Consider the following 26,985-nt stretch of genomic DNA (forward strand, 5'->3'; position numbering starts at 1 on the left):
CTACCTCAGACAACCAGGGTAGGGGACTGTCTTCCCTGTTAACATTGATTCTCTAGTTCTTGCCTCACCCCAACCACCTATGTATCTCCACGATTTAGCTTCATTTCCTGCTTTTCACTAGTGACACACCAGTTAGTTCCCTGTAAGCAATTATTACACTACATCCAGTAAACAATTATCAGACTCCTGGTGTGTTAGAGGTATTACTGTACTAGTGGCTACGGTTGTAGACATGAGACATAACATTTAATGTCCTTTGCCTCTTCCAGTTATCTCAGGAAAATATCCTTCCTCTATTTGTCATAAAAATGAACTAATACTGACTTAATTGTATATGGTGCCAATGCACTATTAAGTGAGTGGTAAGGAAAAGCAAAACAGGGTTGTGTTTTGTTTTGCTTTGCTTTGCAAACAGATTTATTGAAGTATAATTTACATACCAAAAAATTCACCCATTTCAAGTGTACAGTTTAATGACTTTTAGTAGTGACTGAGTCCTGCAGCTGTCACCAAAATCCAGTTTTAGAACATTTCCATCACCCCCAAAAGATCCCTCATGCAGTTAATTCCTGTGCTCATCCTCAGCCCTAGGCAATCAGTACTCTACTTTGTCTTTCCTGAACATTTAGTGTACATGGAATCAAACAATACGTGATCTTTTTTTTTAAATTAACATCTACACCCAGAGTGGGGCTTGAACTCATGTGCCTGACATCAAGAGTTGCATGCTCTACCGACTGAGCCAGCCAGGTGCCCCCAATATGTGGTCATTTGGAACTCACTTGTTTTTTTTTTTTTAATTTTTAAAATGTTTATTTGAGAGAGAGAGAGCGAGCTTGAGTGGAGGAGGGGCAGAGAGAGAAGGAGGTACAGAATCTGAATCAGGCTCCAGGCTCCAGGCTGTCAGCACAGAGCCCAACACTGGGCTCAAACCCATGAACAGTGAGATCATGACCTGAGCCGAAGTTGGATGCCCAAGCAACCACCCAGGCACCTCTGGAACTCTTCTTTTATTCAGCATAATATTTTCAAGCTTCATCTATTTTGCAGCACACATGCGTATTCCATTTCTTTTTATTGCTGAATGATATTCCATTGTATGGATATACCATATTTTATCTACTCATAGTTGAGGGAAATTTGGATTGTTTCTACCTTTTGGCTACTATGCGTAGTGCTACTGTGAACCTTTGTGCACAAGGGTTTGTATGGACATGTTTTCAGTTCTCTTGTGTGTATACCTAGGAGTGCTGGGAATTGCTGGGTAAACTTATGCAAAACCACATTTTAAGTCAAGAATAGCATCTTTAATATTTATAGTATCTGAAGCCTCTTTCCCCATTCTATAATCCTCCATCTACCTCTTGCTGAATCTGCTTTTCCTTAAGCACAAGCATCCAAGCAGTATAAAGTACATTTAAAAACATATTCCATTCTGCTTTTTTGCCTTAACCATTAGGATAGCAAAAGTATTCTCCTAACTTTTCACTACCAAAGTGCAGCATCTCAGCTACTATGCAGGTTTTGGCAGATCTTTGTCATCTGGCCTAGAAATGTAACTACTGTTCACATTCCAAGGGACGTCCATGCAGTGAAGTACTAAGCAGCCATAAAAGTGAATGAGGAAGAGTGCTATTAAGTGGTACACTGTGATTTCCAGGCTAAATTATTAAGCGAAAAAGCAAGGCGAAAGAGTATATATAGTATGCTACCTTTTGTGTAATGAAAAAGCAGAAATAACATGTGTACTCATTTGCTTATTTTTGCAAAAAAGAAATGCAGGAAGTACAAATACCAAATCATTATATTGTACACCTGAAACTAATAGAATATGTCAATTATGCCTCAATAAAAAAATAAACACAGGAAGGATAAACCAGAAATTAATGAATGGTTACTTAAAGAGAGTGGCTGGGAATGGGGTAGAGAGCATAGGCCTGGGAGCAAGACTTCAATGGAAATAGCTTTTTACATAGTTACATACTTACATAGTTACATAGTTTTTACAGTACAGTTACATAGTTTTTACATAGTTACATAGACTTTGAACCAAGTCAAAATTTACATATTTTGAAAATTAAATTATATAAAATGGATAAAAGCAAATCATAAAGTTGAATACAAACAGAAACAAATCCATAGAGAAAAAAAATGATTCAAGTAATTTTTTTATAAACTATTTTTAATGTTTTATTTATTTTTGAGAGACAGAGAGACAGAGTTCAAGCAGAGTTCAAGATTCTGTTCAGACAGAATCTGAAGCAGGCTCCAGGCTCTGAGCTCAAATATAGCATCATCAATACTGGGACAACCATTTGTGCCTTCTGGTGGCCAGCAAAATATTGAACCTAAATCAAGTTGAAGAAACAGACGAATTCAGAAAACGGAGTATTTTCAAGACAATTTGCCTGGATTCTTAAAAAAATGTGTCATTTTTTTGAAAAGGCTGGTGTTTTCTGGATTAAGACTGAAGGGAAATTACCAAATGCCGCCGCATTCGGAACCCTGAGCGGATCCCGGTTTGAAGTGTAAAATGCTCTAACTAGGACAACAGGGGAAATGTAAATATGAACTGTATGTTAAGTGATATTGAATTAAAGATTCATCGCACTTAAAGATGCGATAATGGTTTTGCAGATATGTAGAAAAACGCCTATTTTTAGGGCTGGGGAATCCCATATTTGTGTAACCTACTTTCAAATGGTTCAGAAATTTTTTAAAAAACCCTGTAAAAATGTTAACAATTAAGAATCCAGGTGGGGGGTCGGCAGTTCATTCTACTCTTTGTTTTCACATTTCTCGAAAAAAAACGGGGCGGGGGGAGGACTCCACTTCCATGGGGAAATGTTAACTCAAAACAACTAACGTGCAAAGGTACTTCTGGCACAGTGCAATTCACGGCCAGTTTCTTCTTGACAGGAAACAGCGAAGCGGGACACCCAGGGCTACTTCTAACCTCCACTTCCGTGTACCCTATCGTGGACGCCCGCGGTTTACCACGACGTGCCTCGTAACCGAAGCAGTTCCCCCTACTTGGAAGAAGGGCCATAGCACTCCAAGGCTCTGAGAAGGGTCGCGTGAAGATAAGTGGAAGGGGCGGGACCCAACCGTTCCTTTGACCAACCGCTTGTGAGATATGTAACCTCCTGATCGTGTACTGTCGAATCAAAAGCCGTTAGTAAAGTAGTGAAACAAATTCTCCTTTTTCGTAGGACGGCCGGTCTTTCCGGTTTCCGTCTCCTCCCCCCCCATTCCGCTTCCGGCAGGGCCTGGTTGGATCAAGGAGCTCTCTAAGTCACTTCTGGGCGACTGATATTTTTGTTTCCGGTCTATGGGACCCGGCTGGGATTTGCTGCTGCCCGCAGCAGCTAGTGACACCACGACCGCCATCATGTCTGACACAGACAGCGATGAAGATTCGGCGGGAGGAGGCCCATTTTCTTTAACCGGTTTCCTTTTTGGCAACATCAATGGAGCCGGGCAGCTGGAGGGGGAAAGCGTCTTGGATGATGTGAGGGCGTGGGCGTGGGGATAGGGTTGGGGGTGGTGCAGTTCAGGGGAGCAGGTAAGATTGAGGACAGTAGAGGGTGCTTAGGGTAGAGTTTCTGGGAGACGGCACAGTTAACGTAAGAGGAGAGGAAACAAGCCGGCACTGTCATACTAGAGTGTGCATAACATACTGGGGAGGCTTGGTTCTGTTTGAGGGTAGGGAGAAGAGAGAATGGTAGGCTAGCCCTCGTAGGTCAGGGGCGCTGATGTGGGGGCCTTTGGGGGATAATATTCATCCTAACAAGGCAGCAGGAAAAATAGCGTAACTAGTGACATTGTTTTTAAACCGTTGCTATGAGAACCTTGAAGATTTTTGAAACTGCATTTCTGACATCATTCACCTGACGTGGTTCTAGAGCCAGAGAATTGGACCTAACCTGCAACAGATCATGTAGTTCAAGCCTCAGTTTTTAGAACAGTGAATGTTCAGATTATTTGGGGCAGACCTCTTCTGGCGCAGTGCACTTCTTAGGTAGTTTCCCCTGTTCACTGACATTCATGGAATTGTTTCCTGTGCCTAAATGAACCTTCCCTACTTTGACTTCGGTTCATTTTCTCAAGGAGAAAACACTGCTCAATTTTCTTCTGCCATACACGCAGACACACAAAAGGTAGTAAAAAAAAGTTGTCTTCCCTTTCTAATCCAGTGATTTGCCTTAACCTTTAATCAGAGAACTACTGTTCCATTTGTTTAGACTTGATGATGGTTCTTTGAATAATTTTTTCTTATATTGAAGTATGGTGATGAAATTGGACAGCATATATATATATATATATATTCATAAAGATCTGATCAATGTGGAGTTTAGTGGAAGATATACTTTACAGTTCTTGAATGTGATGTTCCTAAGCTTTGTGTGGGAAGCTTAGGTTTAATTGTTATCTTTGACTCTAGTGCTGTCCCTTTTTCAGGAATGTAAGAAGCACTTGGCAGGCTTGGGGGCTTTAGGTCTTGGCAGCCTGATCACTGAACTCACGGCAAACGAAGAATTGACTGGGACTGATGGTGTCCTGGTAAATGATGAAGGTAAGTCTGGGTCATGGGGAGTAAAGTGGAGGAGGAGGCTAGCCACTTACTGTATATGCACTTTTCAATGGGAATTATTGGGAGTGAGAGTTACTTGCTCTTAGTTGAGATATACCGTGCACCCCCCCCCCCCCCGCTTTTATTTATAGGATGGATCAGGAGTACAGAAGATGCTGTGGACTATTCAGACATCAATGAGGTAGCAGAAGACGAAAGCCGAAGATATCAGCAGACAATGGGGAGTTTGCAGCCTCTTTGCCACTCAGGTGATTCTTTAGTGTCCTCAGTAGAGCATCCCAGGTCATTTTCTTGCTGTGTAGTCCATTTTGTTTTTGTGTATGCTTTCTGCCATTGTTCTTGTTCTCCATCCTTTGCTTCTCTCTCTTTGTCAGCTCAGTTTTACGTAGTTGCTGTCCTTTTTGTGTGTGTGTTCTGGGGCAGTGTCATATTCAGGCTTTTATTCCTCATACTGGTTTTCCCAAATTATTGGTGAACGCCAAGTCAGGATGATAATGCTTTCTTTATCATCTGGTATTTAAGTTCATGACACTGTTTTGGATGCTATTTTTTAAAAATTGCTTTTTCATTTTATTTATTTTAGAGAGAGAGAGAGAATGCCAAGCAGGCTCCCCGCTCAGCACGGAGCCCCACGTGCCGCCTGATCCCATGACCCTGGGATCAGGACCTGAACTGAAATCAAGAGTCGTACATTCAACTGACTGAGCCACCCAGGCGCCCATGTTTTCAGATGCTATTTAAACACAGTCTTTGCCCTCAGGGACTTGGTAGTTCAAGGAGGATTAATATATACTGTATAAATGAGCACATGTATTTATTGGCTCACCTTCTGTTAATCACTCACCACCTGTATGCTGACAGAATGCACCTAATGCTTGCTCACAATATAGGTTTTTCTCCCTTGTATAAAATGCTACATGTAGAATCAATCAAAGCTGAAAGGGGTCTTAGTGATTATTTATTCTTAACCTCATCATAGATAAGGAAAACTTGGGCTTTGACTTTAATAAGATGTGGGACTTTAGTAAAAGTTCTGTAAGTTAGCTAATGGCAGACCTTGACGAGTTCAACTCAGGTCATTAGACATTTATCGAGCACCTGTTATGGGCTATAAACTGACAGTATGGTATGAAGATAATAAAATCCATTTTCTGATCTTGAGGAGCTTCCTTCTGTGGTCTGGGACCTAGAGCTACTGATCATGGTTCTTTTTTTTTTTTTACTTTTAATTTTTTGCAACTTTTAAAGGGTAGTTGACACATATGTGATTCATTGTTTCCACTGCCTTACACTACTTCTCTCTGCCTGACATGTTGTGTGAAGCTGCTCATTGTTTACCTCTTTGAATCAGATTTCAGGACCATTTAATTGGCTTCAATGCTGCTTATATAACTGCTTATATAATTTAAGGGGAATTAACTACCACATATACAAGAGGTAACCCAGAAAAATAGAAGATACAGGTCTTACTATCAGGGATATTCTTATCATTTGAGGAAGATGGAATAAAAAGTACAAAGCATAATTATTCATAATAAGACATAAGCCAGCTACAAGCTCAATTTCTGTATGGAATATTGTATTTCATTTTGAGAGGTTGATATTGTCTAAGACAAATATCATAACTAAGTGCCCTGACTTAGATAGCAGCTCTGATTTTCAGGGATTATTGTAATTTTCAGGTTTGGGTTTGTTGTCTTGGGTAGGGATGTTAAGGAAGATGATGAGTGGGGGTTTCCTAGTTGGGTTTTATGAGCTGACCTCCTGGAAAAGGGTGATGCTGCATTTGATAGTGTTAGTACTCTGGGATGCTCATTTCCAAGTTGTCCAATGAAGGTGCCTTCATCTATGCCCCTAGCTTCCTCCTCCTCTGACATTGGCCCCTGCACATGGCCTGATTTACAACGATGCTTCTGTGGAATAGCTGGAAGTCAGTGGAGGTCATTAGAAGAGATGTCGTGGAGGTGAATTTTGAGCAAAATTTTGAAAGAGGGTTTCATGGGGAGGGAGCAGCAGGGCATTTTGGTGTGGAAAAATGGCTTGTCTAAAGGTTTAGGAAGTAGAAGTAAGTGACTAGTGTGGGGGGAATTGGCTAGCAGGTTTTCTTAGAAGGAGTGGAGAGCCACTTGACTGGCTCAGTCCGTGGAGAATGTGACTCTTGATGTGAGTTCGAGCCCCACATTGGTGTAGAGATTAGCAAAAATAAATAAACTTTGAAAGGAGTGGAAAACATACTGCTAGGTAGCAAGAATTGATTGAACAATTTGACAGCACCTTCACTTGGGATTTGATGCCATAAAAGGTTATAAACCAGCATAGATTGGTGCAGTAAGGGTAGTATAATAAAAAGAAAATGGGGGTGCCTGGGTGGCTCAATCGATTAAGCGTCTGACTTTGGCTTAGGTCATGATCTCGTGGTTTGTGAGTTTGAGCCCCATGTTGGGCTCCCTGCTGACAGCTCAGAGCCTGGAGCCTCTTTGAATTCTGTCTCCCTCTCTCTCTGCCCTTCCCCAGCTGGTTCGTTCTCTCTCTCTCTCTCTCTCTCTCTCTCTCTCTCTCTAAGTAAGTAAATAAATAAAGTTGAAAAGAAAGAAAATGGACTTTGAAATCAGAATGATAGCTTCAACCCCCAGCTTCATATTTAGTTTGACCCTGGGAAAATTGCTCAGTGTTTGAGGCTTGGATTTGTAATAATCCCTCAGTTTTCTTGTTTGCAATAAAGATGATAAAACCTGCCTCATTAATTAATAGCTCCTTTGTGGGAATTTAAGTTTATTATCATGTGGTGTGAAAGTACCTACATAGTACAGTGGCATGGTAGATGCTCCGTAAATGTTAATTGCATTTCCTTCCTAAATGGAGATGGAAGGTGATACCTGTGGCTTTGGGGTTTTGATTCGAAAAAGGGTAAAGTGGGGGTTGGGGGAGGTGGGTGGGAGCATGGGTGGCTTAGTCAGTTAAGTGTCCCAGTCTCGGTTTCGGCTCAGGTCATGATCTCGTGAGTTCGTGGGTTTGAGTCCCACATAGGTCTCCGTGCTGCTGGTGCGGAGTCTGCTTGGGATTCTCTGTCTCCCTCTCTCTCTGCCCCTCCCCCATTCATGCTGTCTCTGTCTCTCTCAAAATAAATAAATGAAAACTTTAAAAAAAAAAGGGTAAAGGGGCAGACAAACTTGGAGACTTCTTGCAGGCTAGATGTCAAGTTACTCTACACCTATGTAAAGGTGTGGAGTAAGGTGACAATTGTGGAAAATGCTAAGCAGAATTAAATTAGAGAGTTGCTGATAAAACATGAGTAGGACTGGGTAAGTGAGGAAGTGCATTGGGAAGAGTACAGGCTTTGTTTGTTGTTCATCCAGCCTTGGATTCTAACTTTGTCACTTAAAACTGTGTGATCCTGAGTAAGTCAATTCACTATCTCAGAATAATTCCTACTTTGCCAACGTCGTTGGGAGGATTATAGATAAAATAGCTACAAATACCTGGCACGTAATGGGAGCTCAGCAAATGGAAGTTGCTATAATGATCACTGTTAATGATTGATTGGAAAAGGTGTGTTGGGGCGGGGGGTAAGAGATTGATGGAGAGGACAGGAGACTTAAAATCATAAGCTGGGAAAATGAGGATGGAGGTGGTGTAGACAGAAAGGAAAGGGAGTTGGAAAGTGGTAAGGATATTTCAATGTGATGACAGATACAGTTGTGGAATATCTGAATGGAAAGGTTCTTTAGGCAGCAGAACGTGGTGGTGTGATTGTAGAGGGGTTAAGTCAGGGCAAGAGCTACAGATTTGGGTTTAATCTGGATATGGGTGATTCTTGAGTAAGGGAACGGAGCTTGTGTAGAGGAATAAAAGCAGAGTTTGACCATCAAGTACTGAGTGATGCCAGTGGCTAAAGGGCAGTGAAAAGAATAACACAACTGCAGAAGGTAGGTAAAAAATACGTCAAAGACTTGGGAAGTGAGAAGAGAAAAAGTCCAGCCTCAAAGGAAACTGACAGAGAAGGAAGAAGGTTCAATTGAATTATGAGATGGAGCAGGATGAAAATAAAAAATCAAATAGGATTTGATCAGGAGAAGGAACACATGTTTTTAAACCATTCTTGGGAGCTCAATTCCTGTATAAGGTAGACATAGTGTTATAGCATTTGGGTATGTTATACCGTGACATCTCTTTCTGAAGGCAGAAGCCACATCTCCTGTGTGTTCTTAAGGGGTCTGTATAGTGTTTTCACGTGCTGCTTTAAATTCTTGTGTGATGGAGGAACTCAGGGCTGTTGTGTGACATTCTGGATGTTGAGGTGATCACCTTCTTGGTTTTATTAGATTATGATGAAGACGACTATGATGCTGATTGTGAAGACATTGACTGCAAGTTGATGCCTCCTCCACCTCCACCTCCAGGACCAGTGAAGAAGGATAAAGACCAAGATGCTATTACCAGTGGTAAGTAGAGACTGTCTTCTTTTGTCCAAAGAGCAACTTGCATTCATAGGTCGAGGCTTTTGGCATACCCATAGGGAGCTGTAAAAGTGCAGCTGCTAGGAAAGGGTACTGCTTCTGGAAGTGAGTCCTACAATTTCAGTGGTAAAGGAAAGTGTTACTTTTGAAACATTTGGCAACAGTATTTTAACAGGCACTAGAGAGAAAGTAGTTTAGGTCAGTGGTTCTCAAATCTGGCTGCCCATCCCAGTCATCCCAAGCCTTTAAAGAAATACAGATTTCTGACTCTCATCCCAGAGTCTGATTCAAAGATCCAGGATAGAGCCCAGGAATTTCAAAATGTTCTCCAAGTAATTTCTGATGCAGCTGATCTGTATACTGGTATTTGGAACCGACCTGTTTAGATGATTCTCTTTAAAAGAAATGATTAAATGGGGAAGGCACACTAGAATATGTATTTATAATCATCTAGAGCCAACTACCAGATTCAGAGATTTCCAAGGCAAGGGCTTTAGTGATCATCTCATCTTTCCTGTGTCTGCCACAGTAGTAACCCTGTCCTGTCCTAGGCTAGGAGACTGGGGAAGAGCAGTGTCTTTTGATCTCCTGTATTTTGGGGATTATGTTAACCTAAATTCTTCCTGTTAGAGTTTTAGCTGTTTCCTTTTTAGTCTGCAGGCTAAGTAACATGTGTTAACTTTATGTCATAGATCTGATTTCATGCTACATAATTTCATTATTCTCCTGTGAGCTTAAAAAATTTTTTCAGCTTATGGGCCCCCGAACTGCAAATTACAAGGCCTGATTGGTATAAAAGTGTTATTTAATTTTGCTGTTGGTCATATTCCTTTAACCTAATATATGTATAGAAAGTAGTGAACGTAGTAATAGTGTTTGTTTTCTCTCGTCACAACCCTAGGGTACCAGGTACAAGGTGAGTTGGGGATGGTGGGAGATACTGAGTGGAGTGAGTTTTCTGGGTTGCATACTAGTAATCTGGGTGCTTGGAACTATACCCCCTGCCACCGAGCCATGCATAGAGCCTAGACTGGGGACTGGCTGAGTCGGAGGAGATATGCTCACAGTTACATGCCAAAGGGGTTTCTCTTCCTTGTTGCAGTGTCTGAGGATGGAGAAGGCATCATCTTGCCCTCCATCATTGCCCCTTCCTCTTTGGCCTCAGAGAAAGTGGACTTCAGTAGTTCCTCTGACTCAGAATCTGAGATGGGACCTCAGGAAGCAACACAGGCAGAATGTGAGGATGGAAAGCTGACCCTACCATTGGCCGGGATTATGCAGCATGATGCCACCAAGCTGTTGCCGAGTGTCACAGAACTTTTCCCGGAATTTCGGCCTGGGAAGGTACTTTCTGTGGAGAATGCCCAAGTTGCAAACCATTGACCTCTTCTAAAATACTGAGTTCTGTTGTTAAGATGTTGAATATCGAATGGATGAGATTTAAGTTTCCTTATTCAGTGGCGTTGTATTGGTTCTTTTTAAAAAAAGTTGTACGCATTCGTGATAATACGTGTGATTTATATGGTTCTCATTAGAAATTGTCCTTGTCATCTTAAAAGAACTAGTCCAAATTATTAAGGGATACTTCTTTACTTTCTTGGTAGATGTTATAAACCTGAGTTCAGCACTCCTTGGTCCCTCCCCCACGGCCGAGTAGACCCCTCAGGGGAGTTTGCAGACCCAGACACCGCTGTTTTCCTATGGGATATGGAGTCTTTGACATAGTAGCATGTTCTGCGTTCTAGGTGTTACGCTTCCTACGTCTTTTTGGACCAGGGAAGAATGTCCCATCTGTTTGGCGGAGTGCTCGGAGAAAGAGGAAGAAAAAGCACCGTGAGCTGTTACAGGAAGAGCAGATCCAGGAGGTGGAGTGCTCAGTAGAGGCAGAAGTCAGCCAGAAGTCTTTGTGGAACTATGACTATGCTCCACCACCACCTCCCGAGCAGTGTCTCTCTGATGACGAAGTAGGCAAAATAGAGTCCTGGGATTGAGGTCTAAGAGAGGAACAGTGGGTTCTCCCTAGCTTATGTCTAAATTGGAAATAGCACCTTAGCAGAGTCCTGTGCCAATTATGAGTGAGTAATCATGAGTTTAGTCTTAGTGGCTGTCCCTTCCCTGTTATAATAGAAAAGTACCAAAGACAGGCACCTGGTGGTACACAAACTAGTGGGTAGGAAAGTTTGAATGATAGGCCGAGGGTGTCATGATATAGCTCCATTATTCACATTCTAAATCCAGTCCTGTTGAAGAATCATCCTTATGGCCCCTCTGACTTCCCCTCCTGACTGTGGACTCCCTGTAGCCTTAGGACATCTGGGATCAGGAAATCCTCCTCCCTTCCTACTCTGTTCTGTTACAGATTACGATGATGGCTCCTGTAGAGTCCAAGTTTTCCCAGTCAACTGGAGACATAGATAAAGTGACAGATACCAAACCAAGAGTGGCTGAGTGGCGTTATGGGCCCGCTCGACTGTGGTATGATATGCTGGGTGTCCCTGAAGATGGCAGTGGGTTTGATTATGGCTTCAAACTGAGAAAGATGGACCATGAACCTGTGATAAAATGTAGAATCATTGAGGTAAGTGACACTGGTACCCGAGAAAGGAATCTGTGCCCAGGGCCCTGTCAGTTTTACTTAACTTTGCTTTTCGGTCGGGGAGGGTGTCTTCGGTGGGAGATGGAGGTGTCGAAGCCTGTTGCATGTTACAGCATATCACCCTGGCAGCTAGGCCCCATCGCAGAGATTCTGTTTGTGGAGTGAGTGCGGTGCTAGGCTAGGTGGAGGAGGAGGAGCCGGTGTTGCTCTATCATCGGGTTCTTCTTTTGAGGACTACATTCAATGTATCCGACGGGGGATTTGGAGTGAGAACTTTGACCGGTGACCATTCAGAGATTTGTTGTTCCTTCCCTGTTTCTGTAGGACTTTAGGAAACTTGAGGAGAACGGTGGCACTGACCTTCTGGCTGATGAAAACTTCCTGATGGTGACACAGCTGCATTGGGAGGATGATATCATCTGGGATGGGGAGGATGTCAAACACAAAGGGACGAAACCTCAGCGTGCAAGCCTGGCGGGCTGGCTCCCTTCCAGCATGACTAGGAATGCCATGGCCTACAATGTCCAGCAAGGTGTGTTTCTGTGCCAGCTGTGTCTAGCACATTGCCCTTCATCTTGGTCGTCCTGAGTGGGCCCAGCTGTGCTCTGTTCTGCTGCCGAGGGACGGTGAAATGTTTTCAATCTGAGCCCTGATTCTAGTCCGTAATAAATCTTTATAACTATTAACAAGCTAGGGTGGACTCTGATTTCTCATGAAAAAAACGGGAAAACCACTTTGAAGTTAAAGATCTTTCTGAACTAGAACAGTGCTTTATCTCTATACTTTTGTTTTCAAAGCCAGCCCCTCTGTCTTTGTCTTTATCATTCTAGAATTTGCTTTTTCTCTCCTTAAATATGCAAAAAAAAGGTATTCCATGCTTAACGTAGAAAACTTTGAAAATAGAATACAGTGTCAAAAATCACTGATAAATCCTACTACCCAGAGATGATCAATTATTAACGCTTTGGTGTACTTTGTTTTTGTTTTTTTGTCTTCTGTGTGTATGTATAGTTGAGCTCATTTCTTTCATTTTTAAAAGATGTCTATTTTTGAGAGAGCATGAGTTGCGGGGCAGAGAGAGGGAGACACAGGATCTGAAGTGGGCTCTGTGCAGACAGTAGAGAGCCCGAGCTCGAACTCACGAACCGCAAGATCATGACCTGAGCTGAGCCAAAGTCAGACACTTAACTGACTAGCCACCCAAGTGCCCCAGTTGAGCTCATTTCTATAGACAGTGTCGTACACTGTGCTTTTCAGTTGACAAATATCGTATATCATTCAAAGTTCTTCGTTAAAATGTCTAATAACATGGGAAACTCAAAAAACATGAAGTGGAGGGTGCCTGGTTGGCTCAGTCAGTAGAGCATGAGACTCTTTGTTTTTTTAATGTTTATTCAGTTTTGAGAGAGCGTGAGTGGGGGAGGGGCAGAGAGAGAGGAGGAGAGAGGATCTGAAGCGGGCTCTGTGATGATAGCAGTGAGCCTGATGCAGGGCTTGAACTGAGGAACCATGAGATCATGACCTGAGCTGGAGTCGGAGGCTCAACTGACTGAGCCACCCAGGTGCCCCTAAACTTTGATTCTTCTAAAAAATATTGGAATGAACATTTTGTCTGCAGATTTCTTTAAAAGTGTGAAATATACTGTGTGCACTAGGTTCCTTTTCAAGTAGCCACATGAATAACTTTACTACCATTTGCTCCTCTTCCCTTTGCTGGAATCATGATTGAAAGGGGAATAAATGTTTTGTCTGTTATTTTGACTAGGTTTTGCAGCCACCCTGGATGATGACAAGCCTTGGTACTCCATCTTTCCCATTGACAATGAGGAGCTGGTGTATGGACGCTGGGAGGACCATATCATCTGGGATGCTCAGGCTATGCCCCGGCTGTTAGAGCCTCCTGTTTTGACACTTGATCCCAATGATGAGAACCTCATTTTGGGTATGATATTGGTAGGGGCCAGTGTTCCTTCTCCATAATTGACAGCTTGCTGCTAATGTCAAAGGGCAGGGGGAAATCAGAAAGGTTGGGCAGGTCCAAGACTAGCAGCTTCTTGGGGTACCTGGGTGGCTCAGTCAGTTGGAGCATGTGACTCTTGATCTCAGAGTCGTGAGTTCAAGTCTCACATTGGGTGTGAAACCTACTTGAAAAAATAGGTAAAAATAAAAAGACCAGGAGCTTCTAGGTAGCAGTTTGAGAGAGCAAAGTTGTGGCTGTTAGTGCCTAGTATTTCTGTTTTGCTTAGGGAAAACTCCTAAGGTAGGAACATTGGAGTGTAATTCAGTTAGAGTGCCTAGAAGTGGTCTGGGATACGATAAAAGATCTGGGTAGGAAGCGTAAAGGTATCTGTAGGAAAAAGTGAGTCTTCAGGGATAGCATCTCCAGAGTGACTTTTGTTTCATCCTTAGAAATTCCTGATGAAAAGGAAGAGGCCACCTCTAACTCCCCCTCCAAGGAGAGTAAGAAGGAATCCTCTCTGAAGAAGAGTCGAATTCTCTTAGGGAAAACAGGGGTCATCAAGGAAGAACCACAGCAGGTCTGTGAATGGAAAAGGGACTTGGGATGTTTAGAAGAACAAAGAAATGCAATGGAGAAGGGTAGCCTGACTAAGGTTTATTTGATGTCCTATCATTAGAACATGTCTCAGCCAGAAGTGAAAGATCCATGGAATCTCTCCAATGATGAGTATTACTACCCCAAGCAACAGGGTCTTCGTGGCACCTTTGGAGGAAACATTATCCAGGTAAAGGTAGCATTTTTTTTCTATGATGGATGGGAACCGCTGCCTTGTTTTGATGGAGGATGTGGGTAAATCTTGCGTAGGCTGAAGTTAGTATTTAATTTGAACCATGTATTTCCTGTCTTAGCACTCAATTCCTGCCGTGGAGTTACGACAGCCCTTCTTTCCTACCCACATGGGGCCCATCAAACTTCGGCAGTTCCATCGCCCACCTCTGAAGAAATACTCCTTTGGGGCGCTATCTCAGCCAGGTCCCCACTCAGTCCAGCCCTTGCTAAAGCACATCAAAAAGAAGGCTAAGGTATGATTGAACTCTGGTTACAAAAAAAATCGCTATAAAAGACATTAGAGTACAAATTTGGGGAATGGACTGGATATTAGATGGTATTCGGGAATTATTATTTCCTCAGATGTGATAGAATGTTATTGTGCTCATTTAGGGGAATGTCCTTATTCTTAGGAGATGCACATGAAAATACTTAAGGGGGATGTGTCATAATGAGTGTAACTTTCAAAAATGATTCAGCAAAATCTATAGATGTAGTTTTAGACAAAACAAATAAGGTAAAATGTAAAGTTGTATCTAGGTGCTGGGATAGTAAGTGTTCACAGTTTCAACTTGATGTTTGAAACTTTTGGCAGTGAAGTTGGAATAAAAGGCAAGGTAAAATCATTTTTGGTGGCACTGTCTTAGAGTGAGCAGTATCAGTTTGTAGTCATTGTGCTGACGGGAGCTGGACTGTATTCTCTTTGCTCTGGGCAGATGAGAGAACAAGAGAGACAAGCTTCTGGTGGCGGAGAGATGTTTTTTATGCGCACACCTCAGGACCTCACAGGCAAAGATGGAGATCTTATTCTTGCAGAATACAGTGAAGAAAATGGACCGTTGATGATGCAGGTTGGCATGGCAACCAAGATAAAGAACTACTACAAGAGGGTGAGTCTCTACTCAGAAAATCTTTGTTATCAATATAGCTGTAATTAGGTATCCAGCAATAATTCGCAAACATGTATTTTGTCTTTTTTATACTGTAAATGTCTTGAGAAAGAAATGGTGTCTTTTTTGTAGCTAGTAATATTAGTAAAATGCCGTGCTCGAGGAATATTTTGTGTATGCTTATTGATCACATTCTGTGATAGTAGCTGGGTCTTCTGTGTTCCTTATAGAAACCTGGAAAAGATCCTGGAGCCCCAGATTGTAAATACGGAGAAACGGTTTACTGCCATACATCTCCTTTCCTGGGCTCTCTCCATCCTGGTCAATTACTGCAGGTAAGGGATTCTTTCCTGTTAGAATTCTTTCCTAAGGACCTTGACAGGTGAGGTGCTAATCAGCCCAGAAAGAATCAACTCTAGTTGATTGAAGTACTGTTTATGTATCAAGTATGGAGATGATCAGTATGATCCCAAATGATTATAATCATCCAGTTTTCTTTTGGTCTTTCTATTAAAACTGGTTCCTAATAATGTTGTAAACTAAATTTGAAATAGTTTTTTGAAAATATACACTGGTAAGAAGTCCAGAAACATCTGGGTGGCATAGGGGAGTCAAAATGGGATTAATAATTTACTGTAGTTAATTAATATTTAATTTGTCTCTGTACATTTGGTATGTTTTTATTGGTGTCATTTTGAGTATTAAACCACACCTGAACCATGCCGTTTATAGTCCCTGGCCACGGTGGAAGTATTTTTACCTACCTCTTTGTTCTGATGGGTGTAGAGAGGCCCTCTGGTAACCTAGCTTTATACATGTTTTGTTAAGGGGAAGTACAGAGGCACACACACGATGATGTGAGGACATCTCTAGCACTACCTTGTGTTTTGTCCTCCACCTAATTTCTCTTGGTAGTCTTAATCATTTTCCTTCCTCTTATACCTAGTTCCATTCTTTTTTTTTTTTTTTTGAGCATTTAAAATTTTTTTTTTTAACGTTTATTTTTGAGAGAGAGAGAGAGAGATCGAGCACGAGCGAGAGAGGGACAGAGAGAGAGGGAGACACAGATCCGAAGCACGCTCCAGGCTCCAAGCTGTCAGCATAGAGCCTGACATGGAGCTCGAACCCATGAACCACGAGATCATGACCTGAGCTGAAGTCAGACGCTCAACCGACTGACTCACCCAGGCGCCCCAATCCTAATTACATTCTATCACTACTATTGCTTATTCCCCTAAAGCATCTGTAGAGCCCATTGTTTTCTTTATCCTTGACATTCATAGTCCATTTCCCACCAGATTTTGAGTATTATCTTTATACTTTTCCTGGCTTTCCTTTCCCTGTTCACATTCTGTTGAGATTTTCTACCAATCCCTCCCTTTCTTCTGTGACTACTTTTATAGTCTCTTGAAGATCCTTTTTATCTTCTGTAATGCTGTTTTTCCTCTCCATTTCACACTTACAATTTTCTTTTTTTCCCACACTTAGAATTTTCTATACTCATCCATACATTGAAGGTCTCTCTGTCCTCCTGTCTGATTTTCTGAGAAGTCTTTCCTTAGAGTCACAGGCTTCATGTGACAGTTGATCCCCATATGGCTGCTACTTAAAGAAGCTCAAATGTTTCTGTCCTGTGTATTTAGTCTGTCTTTCCAGCATGCCTTCATTTATTTTTGTTTTTGTCATTTTATTAATTTATTTAACAAATGTTTTGATCTTACACTATGTCGGGCTATACTGGGGTCTAGGGTTGTAATAGAATACTTGTTAGTTTATAAGGTGATTTTCATATTTAGTCACAGCAATCCTACAAGCTATAGGCATTTTAAAGTATCTCTGTTTTGTAGATAAGGACAGTTAACCTCAGAGATACTCATACAGTGAGTAGCAGAGCCAGTGTCATCTGAATCCAAATCCTGTAGTTTCCCTACTATTCTTTTTTTTTGATGTTTATTCATTTCTGAGAGAGAGAGAGAGAGAAACAGAGCACGAGCAGGGGAGGGGCAGAGAGAGAGAGAGAGAGAGAGGGAGGGACAATTCAAAGCAGGCTCCAGGCTCTGAGCCATCAGCACAGAACCTGACGCAGGGCTCGAACTCACGAAACATGAGATTGTGACCTGAGCTGAAGTTGGAAGCTTAACTGACTGAGCCACCCAGGCAGGGCCCCTACTACTGACTCTTTTTTTTTTTTTTTTTTAATTTTTTTTTTTCAACGTTTATTTATTTTTGGGACAGAGAGAGACAGAGCATGAACGGGGGAGGGGCAGAGAGAGAGGGAGACACAGAATCGGAAACAGGCTCCAGGCTCTGAGCCATCAGCCCAGAGCCCGACGCGGGGCTCGAACTCACGGACCGCGAGATCGTGACCTGGCTGAAGTTGGACGCTTAACCGACTGCGCCACCCAGGCGCCCCTACTACTGACTCTTAAAGACAGCCAGTGGGTAAAAAGTTACTGTTCTAGTCCTGTTTGACATTCCATGTTACAGTTTGTTTATATTACTGGAGAGATTTTATATGGCATTATGGGGATGGAGAGCAAACAAGCTTGATTTTCCTTTCTCATTTGTTCACTGAATTTCCTAGGGCTTCTCTGTTATAATTTTTGTGTTTTTACTTTTGTTAGGCCTTTGAGAACAATCTTTTTCGTGCCCCAATTTATCTTCATAAGATGCCAGAAACGGACTTCCTTATCATTCGAACAAGACAAGGTTACTATATTCGAGAATTAGTGGATATTTTTGTGGTCGGCCAGCAGTGCCCCTTGTTTGAAGTTCCTGGGCCCAACTCCAAAAGGGCTAATACACATATTCGAGACTTTCTCCAGGTAAGAATGAGAGAATAGGGAGGGGGTCTGGGTGCACATAATAGGGTATGTGGATTTGGGGGCACATCAGGAAAGATCAAAACACATAGGGGTGTAGCAGGGGAAGGAGCCCTGGCAAGGACTTTTATTTTTCCTTTGCCGAATGAAAAACGTTTGTTTTTTGGGCAGGTTTTTATTTACCGCCTCTTCTGGAAGAGTAAAGATCGGCCACGGCGGATCCGAATGGAAGATATCAAAAAAGCCTTTCCTTCTCACTCAGAAAGTAGCATCCGGAAGAGGCTAAAGCTCTGCGCTGACTTCAAACGCACAGGTCATCAGTTGCGCCTAATTATTTGTTCTCTTTGCCTCTTCCCAGGAAAAGAATTCAGGCTCACGGTTAAAGGATCAGTATATAACTACCAGAATTAGAAATTGATAGTCATCAAAAGAAGGAAGTAGCAAATCTTCTAATGATGGAGGCTCTGATTACTTTTTGATTTGGCCTACCAAGAAGTTCACTGCGTGTTGGATGTCTTACATGAGATGGAGGGAACCTAGCAGCAGGGGTGTTCTTTGGAGTTCATGGCTAGACCTTATGGGACATTGCGTGGTTTGGTCTTGGTTTGTTATCCTTCTTTTTTTTTAATTTTTAGAAAATGTTTATTTTTAAGAGAGAGACAGAGCATGAGTGGGGGAGGGCAGAGAGAGAGGGAGACACAGAATCTGAAGCAGACTCCAGGCTCTGAGCTATAAGCACCGAGCCGGACGTGCGGCTTGAACTCACAAACCATGAGATCATGACCTGAACTGAAGTCGGACACTTAACCGACTGAGCCACCCAGGCACCCCTGTTTGTTATCCTTCTTGCTGCTGAGGAAAGGGCCTTAGGAATTCAGCACCATCTCATTCTCTCTGCTTTTTCTAGGGATGGACTCAAATTGGTGGGTGCTGAAATCTGATTTTCGTTTACCAACTGAAGAGGAGATCAGAGCTATGGTGTCTCCAGAGCAGTGCTGTGCTTATTACAGCATGATAGCGGCAGAGCAGCGGCTGAAGGTGAACACTTTCCTCTTGGGTACTACCTCTGCCTATGGATCATTCCCAGAGAGATGAGGCTGAAGCCTATCCCCACTGACTTAGAAGTGATGGTTACTAGATAATTAACCATTTATTTGAAAATTCAAACTATGTAAGGAACTCGGTGTACATTGGTGCTGAGGAAAACTACAGTGTAGCTGAGTATCAGCGGGAAGGCTTAATGAGGGACTTAGGGCATATTGTTGCATCCATTTGGGTGGTGACTTTAAGCTTCGTTCTTTGTAAGACAGGCATGTAAACAGGGAAGACTTCTCAGTTGTTTTCCATGGCCTTCCAGGTGGGCTGAGATGATGATGCCAGGCATGTGCTTTCGAGAAGGCACAGTGTCCTTATCCCCTAGATCTGGGGTGGGATAGCGCAGCTAGACCACTGAGTTACTGAGTCTGCAGTAATGAGCACCTCTGTCTTCTTTTATGGGTCTTACCTATCCATATATCAGCTGGCAAGTACCCTGAAGTGTAGTAAGGATGTAGAATGGTGATAGATACATTGAAGACTTTACGGAATCTATTCTCTGTGCAAAAACTTACTTTCATATATTCTATACTTGGTACTTAGTGAAACTTGTACTCTGTCTTTTCTAATTTATTGATTGGTTTACATGTGTAGATTTGTGCTCTTTCAGGATGCTGGCTATGGTGAGAAGTCCTTTTTTGCTCCAGAAGAAGAAAATGAGGAAGATTTCCAGATGAAGATTGATGATGAGGTAAGACTTTACACTGATTTTTATTAGTGTGTCCTGTTTGTCCTTTTCTTTTTTTTTTTAATTTAGACATCACGCCCTGTGCAGAGCCCAACGTGGGGCTTGAACTCACAACCCTGAGATCAGGAGTCCGACGCTTAACTGACCGAGCCACCAAGGCACTCCCCATTTATCCTTTTCTAAAAAACAGCTTTATTGAGATAAGGTTGACATGCTATAAGCAGCACATATTTAGCGTACAATTTGTCTTTTGATGTATGTGTATACCTGTGAATCCTCATAACAAGATAATATATCTGTCATCCCCAAAAGTTTCTTTGCATCCCTTTGAAATTCCTTTCTTCTGTCTCCTCCCTTCTCATCACCCTCCTTGTGCCCTGACAACCACTGATGCTTTCTGTCACTATAGATCAGTTCATATTTTCTAGAATTTTATTTTATTTGTTTATTTTTTTAATGTTTATATATTTTTGAGAGAGAGAGACAGAGCGTGAGCCGGGGAGGGGCAGAGAGAGAGAGGGAGACAGAATCCGAAGCAGGCTCCAGGCTCTGAGCTGTCAGCACAGAGCCTGATGCGGGGCTCAAACTCACAAAACCACAAAATCATGACCTGAGCCGTAGTCAGAAGCTTAACTGACTGTGCCACCCAGGTGCCCCACGTTTTCTAGAATTTTAGATAAATGGACTCGTATAATAAGTACTCTTTCATTTTTTTAGTTGTGGTAAAATATACATAACATAAAATTTGCTATCTTAACCTTAAAGCGTTTACAATTTAGTAACGTTCAGTACATTTCACGCCGTCATATGCCCAGTCTCTGGAACTCTTTTCATCTCACAAAACTGAAACTCTGTTACCCATTAAACAGCAAGTCCCCATTCCTCCCTCCCTAGCCTCTGCAACCACCATTCTACTTTCTGTCTCTTATGAATTTTACTACTCTAAGTACTCCAGCTAGGTGGAATCATACAGTATTTGTTTTTATGTGACTGGTTTATTTTATCTAGCATAGTATCCTCAAGGTTCATCCGTCTTGTGACATATATCAGAATTTCCTTCATTTTTAAGGTTGAATAATATTCTATTATATGTATATACCACATTTTGTTTATGCATGCAACCATTGATGGACATTTGGGTTGCTTCCACCTCTTAGCCATTGTGAATAGTGCTGCTATGAATGTGGTTGTACAAATATCTCTTCAAGATTCTATTTTCTGTTCTTTTGTGTATATACCCAGAAGAGGATTACTGGAACACATGGTAGTTCTATTTTTTAATTTTTTGAGCAACCTCCAGACTTTGTTTTTTTCAAAGCATCCGCAGCATTTTATGTTCCTATCAATGGTATATAAGAATTTCAATTTCTCCACACTTGCCAACACTTGTTATTTATTATTTTTTTGATAGTGGCCGTGCTAATGGGTGTGAGGTGATATATCATTGTGATTTTGATTTTCATTTCCCTAATTATTAGTGATGAGCATCTTTTTATGTGCTTATTAGACAATTGTAGATCTTCTTTTGAGAAATGTGTATTCAAGTTCATTGCCCGTTTTTGAATCAGGTTTTTTTTTTTTGTTATTGAGTTTCAGGAGTTCGTTATATATTCTGGATATTAATGTCTTATCAGGTACATGCTATGCAAATATTTTCTCCCATCCTGTAGGTTGCCTTTTCATTCTGTTGTATCCTTTGATGCAGAGAAGTTTTTAATTTTGATACAGTCCAATTTATCTAATTTTTCTTTCGTTGCTTATACTTTTGGCTCCATATCCAAGAAATCATTGCCAATTCTAGTGTCATGAAGCTTTTCCTCTATGTTTTCTTTTAAGAGTTTTATATTTTTAATTCACACACTTAGGTTTTTGACCCACTGTGAGTTAATTTTTGTATATGGTGTAATGTACAGGTCCAGCTTCAGTATTTTGCACATGGATATTATGTTTCCAGTATCATTTGTTGAAAGTATATATTCTTTCTTATCTGTCTTCTTTTCCTCTGTAATTATGTGGAGATTCATCCAGGTTATTGATCATTTGTTCTTTTTTATTGCTGTGTAGTGCTCCGTAATATCACAGTTTAGCTGATCACCTATGAGAGGACATTTTGGTTGTCCCCTGTTTTTGGCTGTTATGAATAAAAGTGCTATCAATATTTATGTATAAATTTTGATAGGGACACATTTTCTTGGTTTAATACCTAAAAGTAGAATTACTGGGTCATATGGTAATTCTGTGTTTTACCTTTGGAGGAGCTGCCAGACTATTTTCCACAGTGACTTGAATTATTTTTACATTTTTATTAGCAGTGTATGATAGTTCCAGTTTTTCCACATCCTTATCGACACTTGTTATTTTTCCTTTTTTAAAAAAATTATTATCATGGCTCTCCATCAGATTTCAAGTGGTCTCTCATTGCAGTTTTCATTTGCATTTCCCTAATGGCTAAGGATGTTGAGCTTCTTTTCATGTGCTTATTTACCATCCAGATATCTTCTTTGCTCAAGTGTCTGTTCATCTCTTTTTTTTTTATTTATTTTGAGAGAGAGCGCACGAGCAGAGGAGAGGCAGAGAGGGAGGAAGAGAGAATCCAAAGGAGGCTCTGCACTGCTAGTGCAGAGTCCAGTGCGGGGCTCAGACCCACAAACTGTGAGATCATGACCTGAGCCAAAAAAAGTCAGGAGTCAGACACCTAACTGACTGAGCCACCCAGGTGCCCCTGTTCATCTCTTTAGTCCACTTAAAACATTTTTTTAATGTTTGTTTATTTTGAGAGAGGGAGAGAGAGAATCCAAAGTAGGCTCCACACTGTCAGTGCAGACAGGGCCTGACGTAGGGCTCGAACTCATGAACTGTGAGATCATGACCTGAGTCAAAACCAAGAGTCGGATGCTTAACTGACTGAGCCACCCAGGTGCCTAAGTCCGCTTTTATTTTGAATTGGTTGCTTATTTTCTTCTTACTGAGTTTTGAGAGTTCTCAAATGCATTCTAGGTCTGACTCCTTTATCGGGTATGTGATTTGCAAGATTTTCTCCCAGGCTGTGGCTTGTCTTTTAATTGTTCTAACAGTGTTTTATGAAGAGCAGAAGTCCAAATTGTCAGTTTTCTCTGTTGCTTGTGGTTTTGATATTGTATCTAAGAAATTTTTATCTAACTCAAGGTTGCAAAGATTTTCTTTTATGTTTTCTTGTAAAAGTTTTATTGTTTTAGATCTTATATTTAGATCCATTTTGAGTTAATTTTTGTATAGGATGCAAGGTATAGATTAAGGTTTTTTTTTCCTGCATATGAATGTCTAATTATTCCAGCACCATTTTTTTTAAGTTGAATGACTTTTTAAAATAAAAATTTAAGGGGTGCCTGGGTGGCTCTGTCAGTTAAGCACCCAACTTCAGGTCATGATCTCGTTCATGAGTTCGAGTCCCACATCAGGCTCTGTGCTGACAGCTCAGAGCCTGGAGCCTGCTTCAAAATCTCTCTCTCTCTCTCTCTCTCTCTCTCTCTCTCTCTCTCTCTTTCTCTCTCTACTCCTCCCCCATTCATTCTCTCTTTCTCTATCTCTCACACTCTCTCTCTCTCAAAAGTAAGTAAACAGTAAAAAAATAAAAGAAAAAATTAAAACAAAATTTTGATCGTGTATATGACTTTCTTGCCCACAGACTTCCTTTGGGTCCTTGTTTGTTTTAGAAGCTATTTATGTTATTTACAAGGAGCTACATGATTTGGGTCTTGTATGTAATTCTAACCTCCTCTCATATCCTGCCACTGCCCATCTTGTACTCTAAGCTCCAAATATGCTAAAGTTCACTTGGTCTCCCAAATTTCTTTCTGTTGCCTTCTGGGATTTTGCAACTGCTCTTCCGTCTACCTAGAATATGATCTCGACACTCCTCTACTATCTTAACTTCATTTGCAGTTTGTATTCTTTTTTTTAATGTTTTTATTTCTTTTTGAGACAGAGAGCATGAGCAGGGGAGGGGCAGAGAGAGAGGGAGACACAGAATCCAAAGCAGGCTCCAGGCTCTGAGCTGTCAGCACAGAGCTCGATGTGGGGCACAAACTCACGGACCTTGAGATCATGACCTGAGCTGAAGTCGGTCGCTTAACCGACTGAGCCACCCAGGCGCCCCTGCAGTTTGTATTCTTTTGGAAGCTTGCCCCGACTCTTGTCCTCACTCCCACCCTTTACTCATATTGGATCATCACTCTTTCCTTCTTAATGTACAGGTAGCACTTTTTACTTTTCTGTCAGTGCACTGGTGGTGGTGCGGTATTGAATTTGGTTGGTTATTTGTCTCTTCCTCACTAGTAGGAGATCCGTGAGAAAGTAGTGCCTGGAATGTAGGAGATGTTCAAAAAATATTTGTTAAATCGGTGAATGATTGTAGTGAGGTCAGAGTGAGTGAAGAAACATAGTCGTGGTGTTCTTCTGGGGTTGGAGTGAAAAAATGAGTGGATGTCTGAGAATTTCAGAAATTAAAGATTTTGTTAAGTAGCCTTCAGGATTGAATCTTGAATAGAATTGGCCACCTTTTAGCTAATCATGTATATACTCTTAACTGGTCTGTGTGGACAAGCACATTCCTCTTGTCTTTATTTGGCAGCAGTCAGTAAATCCTATTCAGGGTCTCAGAAGAGGACAGACATTTTTGATCAAACCAGTGGCAGAGGTAGAATGGACTTTGGTTTGGTGCTGCTAGAGTTAAGGCCAGTGCTTTGTAAAGCATGCTTATCATTTAATTATAGAATATGTTGGTCATTCTAAAGAAGCCATTTGAGCAATGGGGCAATCTAATGCATCATCAGTGTAACCTCTTTGAGCATCGTGAGGGTGGCTACACTATCTTTGAGAACTCTCAGTATATCCCAAGGGATATGAGACTGAAGGGTACCCCAGGGTTCCACATATTCTTCCTTCTGCTGACTGACATCTTGATTTGTATTTAAATTCCTTTTTTAAATTTTTAAAGTTCATTTATTTATTTTGATAGAGCACGAGCAGGGGAGGGGTGGAGAGAGAGGGAGAGAGAAAATCCGAAGCACACACCATGCTGTCAGCACAGAGCCCAACATGGGGCTCAAACTCCCGAACCATAAGATCATGACCTGAGCAGAAGTCAGATGCTCCATCGACTGAACCACCCAGGCGCCCCAATTTTTTTTATTTTTTAGAGAGAGAGAGAGCAGGCAGGGCAGAGGGGCAGGGGGTGGGGGGAGAGGGAGGGAGGGAGGGAGCGAGAGAGAGAGAGAGAGAGAGAGAGAGAATGAATCTTAAGCAGGCTCCATGCTCTGTGCAGAGCCTGACCCAGGTTCCATCCCATGACCCAGGTTCATCTCATGACCCTGGGATCATGACCTGAGCTGAAATCGAGAATCAGACACTCAGCCAACTGAGCCCCCAGGCACCCCAACCTTCTAAGTATGGCTAGACATAGAGCACATTTCCCACGGCCCTTAGAATCTTTTTTTGTACCTCAGGTTCGCACTGCTCCTTGGAACACCACAAGGGCTTTCATTGCTGCCATGAAGGGCAAGTGTCTCCTGGAGGTGACTGGGGTGGCAGATCCTACAGGGTGTGGTGAAGGATTCTCCTATGTCAAGATTCCAAACAAACCAACACAGCAGAAGGTGAGACTATTCTGAAGTCCTAGAAGCTAAAATATCAAGGGAGGAAGAAATGGAAGTTAAGGAGTGGAGGATCTGGAAAACACCTAATTGACAGGATGACTTAGATGCCTGTTATAAGGGATTCTGCTTATTACAATTCTTGCCTTTTTTGTTTTATGTCTGAGGTAGGATGATAAGGAGCCTCAGCCCGTGAAGAAGACAGTGACAGGAACAGATGCAGATCTCCGTCGCCTTTCTCTGAAAAATGCCAAGCAGCTTCTACGAAAATTTGGCGTGCCTGAGGAAGAGGTGAGTATGGAAGAGGGAAACTTTGAGTTTCCTAGGGGCTTTGTGTATAGAGGGAAAAGGTGGGAGGCAGATGTAAGGAACTATGTGGATAATTTTGTGGTGTAGGTTGTAGTATACTGGATCTTGGATACTTTTTCAGGAGTTAGCTTTCTCAAAGCTTTCTGTTTAACCCGCTTTGGGTGATTTTTAAACTTCTAATTTTTTTTTTATTTTTATTTTTTAACGTTTATTTATTTTTGAGACAGAGCATGAATGCGGGAGGGTCAGAGAGAGAGGGAGACACAGAATCTGAAACAGGCTCCAGGCTCCGAGCTGTCAGCACAGAGCCCAACGCGGGGCTTGAACTCACGGACGTGAGATCATGACCTGGGCCGAAGTCAGACGCTTAACCGACTGAGCCACCCAGGCGCCCCTAATTTTTTTTTTTTATATTTGAGAGAGAGCACGCGAGCAGGGGAGGGGCAGAGAGACGGAGACAGAATCTGAAGCAGGCTTCAGGCTCTGAGCTGTCAGCATGGAGCCCAAGGTGGGGCTCAAACTCACGAGCAGTGAGATCATGCTCTGAGCCAAAGTCAGACACTTAACTGACTGAGCCGTTAGGGTGCCCCTGGATGATTTTTATTTATTTATTTATGTATGTATGTATGTATGTATGTATGTATGTATGTATGTATGTAAGTCTATTTCTCTAAGCGTGTGCCTTGGTTTATTCTTTGAAATATCTGATGATTTATGTATATGTGTGTGTCTACCTCTTTTGTAGATTAAAAAGTTGTCCCGTTGGGAAGTGATCGATGTGGTACGCACAATGTCAACAGAACAGGCCCGCTCTGGAGAGGGGCCCATGAGTAAATTTGCCCGTGGATCAAGGTTTTCTGTGGCTGAGCATCAAGAGCGTTACAAAGAGGAATGTCAGCGCATCTTTGACCTACAGAACAAGTGTGTTTGTTTTAGAAAATCCAAGCCGGATAGGGGAGGGGTGTTGGACAGTATATTATAATGAAGAGGAGGTTACCTGATCATGTGACTAGGGGGTCAGGTATCTGAGATATCGGGTGGTATTTGTTCATAATACTGCTAGGACACCTACTCCTTTCAGAGCAACTCGGCAAAGGTTTTGAATTGGCAAGAGGT

The 26,985-nt window shown here is 41.9% G+C and overlaps 1 protein-coding gene across 8 annotated transcripts in view; it reads left to right on the top strand.

Moving 5' to 3' along the window:
* Positions 1-3,236: 3,236 nt before the first annotated feature.
* TAF1 (TATA-box binding protein associated factor 1) overlaps positions 3,237-26,985 on the top strand; it is an 82,696-nt gene continuing 58,947 nt past the window's right edge. For 4 of the 8 annotated variants that reach the window (XM_053202464.1, XM_027053665.2, XM_027053668.2 and 1 more), the window contains exons 1-21: positions 3,238-3,511; positions 4,462-4,576; positions 4,726-4,842; positions 8,917-9,036; positions 10,154-10,395; positions 10,797-11,015; positions 11,411-11,629; positions 11,972-12,179; positions 13,413-13,589; positions 14,057-14,184; positions 14,284-14,391; positions 14,516-14,689; positions 15,152-15,325; positions 15,556-15,660; positions 17,950-18,150; positions 18,319-18,460; positions 19,055-19,185; positions 19,853-19,933; positions 25,414-25,563; positions 25,732-25,851; positions 26,615-26,790. In XM_053202464.1, the coding sequence (XP_053058439.1) occupies positions 3,332-3,511; positions 4,462-4,576; positions 4,726-4,842; positions 8,917-9,036; positions 10,154-10,395; positions 10,797-11,015; positions 11,411-11,629; positions 11,972-12,179; positions 13,413-13,589; positions 14,057-14,184; positions 14,284-14,391; positions 14,516-14,689; positions 15,152-15,325; positions 15,556-15,660; positions 17,950-18,150; positions 18,319-18,460; positions 19,055-19,185; positions 19,853-19,933; positions 25,414-25,563; positions 25,732-25,851; positions 26,615-26,790 (3,287 nt within the window). In that variant the 5' untranslated portion in view covers positions 3,238-3,331. Of the gene's footprint in view, positions 3,512-4,461; positions 4,577-4,725; positions 4,843-8,916; positions 9,037-10,153; positions 10,396-10,796; positions 11,016-11,410; positions 11,630-11,971; positions 12,180-13,412; positions 13,590-14,056; positions 14,185-14,283; positions 14,392-14,515; positions 14,690-15,151; positions 15,326-15,555; positions 15,661-17,949; positions 18,151-18,318; positions 18,461-19,054; positions 19,186-19,852; positions 19,934-25,413; positions 25,564-25,731; positions 25,852-26,614; positions 26,791-26,985 lie in introns of all 8 variants that reach the window. The other 4 variants (XM_053202466.1, XM_027053671.2, XM_053202465.1 and 1 more) reach the window with 2 other exon arrangements.

This window comes from Acinonyx jubatus, chromosome X (genome assembly GCF_027475565.1).
Source record: "Acinonyx jubatus isolate Ajub_Pintada_27869175 chromosome X, VMU_Ajub_asm_v1.0, whole genome shotgun sequence".
In the NCBI taxonomy this organism is placed as follows: Eukaryota; Metazoa; Chordata; class Mammalia; order Carnivora; family Felidae; genus Acinonyx; species Acinonyx jubatus.